This window comes from Sinocyclocheilus grahami, unplaced genomic scaffold (genome assembly GCF_001515645.1).
Source record: "Sinocyclocheilus grahami isolate Dianchi unplaced genomic scaffold, SAMN03320097.WGS_v1.1 scaffold747.1, whole genome shotgun sequence".
NCBI lineage: Eukaryota > Metazoa > Chordata > Actinopteri > Cypriniformes > Cyprinidae > Sinocyclocheilus > Sinocyclocheilus grahami.
In genome coordinates this window covers 1,305,332-1,309,642 of record NW_015505926.1, presented here as the reverse complement: position 1 = coordinate 1,309,642, position 4,311 = coordinate 1,305,332, and the positions used below count along the sequence as shown (strand labels likewise).

The 4,311-nt window shown below is 39.3% G+C and overlaps 1 protein-coding gene across 1 annotated transcript; it reads left to right on the top strand.

Annotated features, from left to right (window-relative positions):
* Window positions 1-759: 759 nt before the first annotated feature.
* Window positions 760-4,046, top strand: LOC107560873 (HAUS augmin-like complex subunit 7). Its single transcript, XM_016245147.1, has 9 exons — window positions 760-981; window positions 1,367-1,482; window positions 1,593-1,660; window positions 2,162-2,223; window positions 2,488-2,570; window positions 2,694-2,906; window positions 2,984-3,089; window positions 3,173-3,388; window positions 3,927-4,046. The coding sequence occupies exons 1-9, from the start codon at window positions 829-831 to the stop codon at window positions 4,044-4,046; spliced, it is 1,137 nt and encodes a 378-aa protein (XP_016100633.1). The 5' UTR covers window positions 760-828.
* The last annotated feature ends 265 nt before the right edge of the window (window positions 4,047-4,311 follow it).

Below are 4,311 nucleotides of genomic sequence, written 5' to 3'. Positions count from 1 at the left end.
ACAGGTGCAAAGGTGTACCTTTTGAAAAGGTACTGCCCTAGTGATAGCTTTTTTACCATTTCCCCCCCCTGAGACAGTAGGAATATTACTCAAATGTGATATTATTTGATACTACATGTACCTTATACGTATTTAAGCATGTGAACTTTAACAAGTAGGATAATTACTTAATATTAAATGCATCACATGTTAAGTATTTCTACAGTATAATCATGTAATGACATTTAAAAACTAGACACCTTTTTACATAAGGGACACAATAGAGAATATAGTCAAATGTTTGTGATTTTAATTTTTTCCCTCTTGGTTATTGCATCTTTATAGCAACACTGCTGAAAATGCCATACGTACATTAGAGATTTGATTTGTACCAGCAAAAATGTTTGGGATGTAATGATAAATCACTTTGCATGTGATCTAAAACGAAGAATTAAAAACAGTTTGGGGATGTTTAGAAATATGAACGCATACACATACATACACCCATCCATACCTGAAATATAAGAAATGAACAACCCACACTATTTGTTTAACTGAGTCACCAAACAAAAATGCTCAAATCCTCAATTATTATAATGCTCAAGGTAAATATGATAACCCTACTTAGGCCTGTATAATTATAGTATAGCCCAGGGGTGGCGAACGTTTTGCTTCAACCCTAATCAAACACGCCTGAACAAGCTAATCAAGGCCTGAAGGGTTACTAGAAAGCTACAGGCAGGTGAGTTTTAATTAGGGTTGGAGCTGAACTCTGCAGGGCTGAGGCTCTCCAGGACCGGAGTTCGCCACCCCTGGTATAGCCTATTGTGGATTGTGTTTCGTTGTAATATGCTTGTGGCCGCCGGGGGTCGCTGTAGCCGCATGCGCAGAATGACGCTGACGCACAGCCTCGGCTCGGACCCGCTCAGCTGCGGGAATAACAACATGGCGGGCAATTCAAAAGGGCAGCTGCTGTCTGTGCGAGTTTACAACACCCTTCAGGTAGTTTACACATCTTCACAGACACACCACGCACAGACAATGACACACTCAATCATTTTATGACGTTTCGCGAATTCAAAACTGGCTGTGTTGGGTCTGTGAGCTGCTAGCTAGACAGCTGTGTGTGTGTAACTGTTAATTAAAATAACATCTAGTTTTAAGATATTATCTTTTGTCCACAATTCAGGACACCATTTGTGTAATAGAAAAAATACAGTACTTGATATAATTGCTGGTTTAGTTAACGTTATCGTTTCTTCTGTCAAGCTCAATGTTTGCTGCATATGTATCTGTTTAGCGAGCTGACAAATACAAGAAACCAGAGCAAAGTGTCAGTAACACAATAACTAGATGGGCTGTATGAACTGTTGTGTTGACTGCTCAGAGTCTGGGCTGTCCTCTGGTGGATGGGCTGTACCTGCGGGAGCCGGACAGTGTGCAGGAGCTCCTCTGCTCTCCTTCATTACACAGGACTGATCTACTCAAGTGGATTTGCGCCAGGTCTGATGCCTGATTGATCATCAAACATGATTAGAATGATGTCAAATGTGTAGTTTGCAAATCTGTGTACTAAAATGCCTTGCTTTGTTTGTGTGTTTGTTTTTACAAAGCATTTGTCCATCCCTAAAGGAGAAGTTTTCCACAATTAAAGCAACTCAGAATGAGGATTTAGTTCAAGGTAATCCTTTGTATGGGTCAAAGACGAAAAGAGGTTTTCAGGCATAAAAACAATATGTTTTAAATGTACATTTTAAGCTTTAAATTTAGTTTCCCCCCTACATTAGAATGTGTCTTGTTAAAGTCTTTTTTTCTGAGCATAGAATAATGACTACGTACATTTTTACCATGACACCCACCATGCCATTCAGTGTAATAATAGTTTAAAAACTTGTCCGGTAGATTTAGAACAAGAATCATTAGATGACATTAAAGGACTCTATATAAGGATCGCTAATTGTAATTTAATTAAAATAAATTATGATCACTCTTTCTTTTATATATTTTAATAAGCACAGGTTAGAATAAGTGAGTTGTTTCAGTTTTGCATGAGTATATCTGTTACTCTGATATTTATTCATTTACAAAGAGAAGAGCCAGCAAAATCTCGGTCTGCTCTTTCCAATTGTTTTGTTATTTTCTTATGCTTATTGTTTTGTTGTGCTTTCTCTCTCGCACACAGAACTCGCACGGTTTGGTTATGAAATGATGTTATGTAAAGCTAACGACCAGGATTTAATCAAGGTATGAAGTTATACAATGCTGATCTTTATACTGTCTAGTGCAATTTATGTATAGAGCAGAATAGAGATTACTCTGAAATGTTTTCAGTTTCACATGCACCTTTAGCAACACTGTTGAATACTTCATTAACATGATTGAACAAGCAAAAATGTTTGGGACAGATTGATACCTGGTTAAGAACAACTATTCTTATTTAATCGTTTTAAATGTATTATCTAAAACAGAATGAACTAATGTGTCCTGTTGTGTCTGTTATATTTTCAGGGTTTTGCACCACCATTACAGCAGCTGAGGTTTCTGGAGCAGCTACTGATGGTCATTCAAGCGGACTCCTCCATAAACTCTAGGTATCTGACTTCTGCAGCTTTTTGTACCATTGATTTAACATCAACCTTTAGCCCTGCCCTCTTATGCCCCAGCAATAATTGAATGTGGTCTTGTTTCTGTGCTGTTTGTTTTGATGGATGTAGGCAGAACTCATCCTCTGGTGATGACGGTGTGAGGAACGATGATCTTCTTGGGGAACTAATGTTTCAGGATCACTTATCAGACCTGGATATGCTCCTGAATCCAGTCTGCAACCCGTGGCCTGCGCATATCCGTGAACATCTAATACGCACACAGTCAACTCACAACAAAATGAATGGAAAACAACACAGTAAACCCAGTGATTTCATAAACAGGTCTGTATGATTGTTATGCACCCATGTACGTTTTCAGCTGTTTTCTTTAACACGGTTTTTATGTACTGCCATCGAAGGGGTGATCAACATTCCCGACTAGGAAGTCATGGAGAAGAAAGCCTGACAGAGGCCATGGCGCTGCTGCAGTCTACGCAGAGCACATTAGTCGAGCTCCACAAAGAGGTGGGACCATCATGTGCATTTTTCACATCTGATATGATGTGTTTGGTTTCCATAATAATAGCATGATCCTCTCTGTTCCTCAGTGTGAATTCCTTCACTCACATTCGTCAGGTTCGGCAGCTGTTCTGTCCCCCTGTGCGCTGAAAGTGGCCATCTCAGACATGTCTCAGCTCATGACGGCTTTCGGACACATCTACAACACAGACTTTAAGGCGTACTGCCAAAGAGCCCCTCCGGCCCTCAGTTCTGGCGCTATTGTGTTTCAGTCTGTACATCAGCTCCTGCACACCTGTAATGCGGTAAAGCATCCTACATCATTTATCTGCAGTAACTTAAAGCGATTGTTCACCCAGAAATGAAAATTTGCTGTTAATTGACTTTTTTCATTTAGTAGAACAGTAAAGATTTTTTTTTGTAGCTGAAACCATTTGTAATGCATGAAATACAAGTCAATGGCTACAGTCACGTTGAGAGTAAAAAAAATAAAATCAGGGGACACAAAATTGAATACATATGGCTCCTGACAATATATTGAGGTCTTATGAAGCAAAATCATTGGTCTGTGCAAGAAACTGAACATTAATACCTGTAATCCATTTAGAGTTTGCATGTTTTTATAGGAGCAAATGCAAAGTTTCTTGGCGGAATGCAATAGTTTTGCGAAAGAATGCTAACCTTTTGCAAGTGAACCCAAAGGATTCTTGGGGAAACGCAATACTTTTGCAAAGGCATGAAGAGAGTTTTGAATTACATGGCTGGATACTCTCTGGACAGCCCTTGTATATATTTTGCATATTCAAATACAAATGTTTTGCATATTCTTCATTTACGTTTCAGGAGCTCGAGGGTCTTAAGCAGCTGTCTGAAACCTCGTCGTCTCTCACACAAACAGTGCAACAGCTGCAGACAGACAAGCGGTACTGGTCTAAAGGGGAGAAGCACACGATGCGTGAGTGATGTCTTGGATTTGAGCAGAATTGTGTTTTCTCTTGCTCCCTTCAGTGAAGTATGACCTGAATGATGTTAAGAAACAGCCGAGGCTTAACACGATGAATAATATGGCCACTGTGTTTGTGTTCTTTACTGTTCTTATCAACATCATCATAACAGCATTGGGATTCGAGTCTGGAGGGTGAGCAGAGTCTCGTTAGCGAATGACATTATTTTTTCAGACTTTACAGAATCTGCAGGAATTTGTCAAGTTGTAATGTATTTGTAAATT

Excerpts from the sequence above, each read along its gene's own strand:
- LOC107560873 (XM_016245147.1), top strand. The coding sequence starts at position 829 with ATGCTTGTGGCCGCCGGGGGTCGCTGTAGCCGCATGCGCAGAATGACG. Across the intron at positions 2,907-2,983 it reads CCCAGTGATTTCATAAACAG|GGGTGATCAACATTCCCGAC; the intron begins GTCTGTATGATT and ends CTGCCATCGAAG. Across the intron at positions 3,389-3,926 it reads TCCTGCACACCTGTAATGCG|GAGCTCGAGGGTCTTAAGCA; the intron begins GTAAAGCATCCT and ends TTTACGTTTCAG.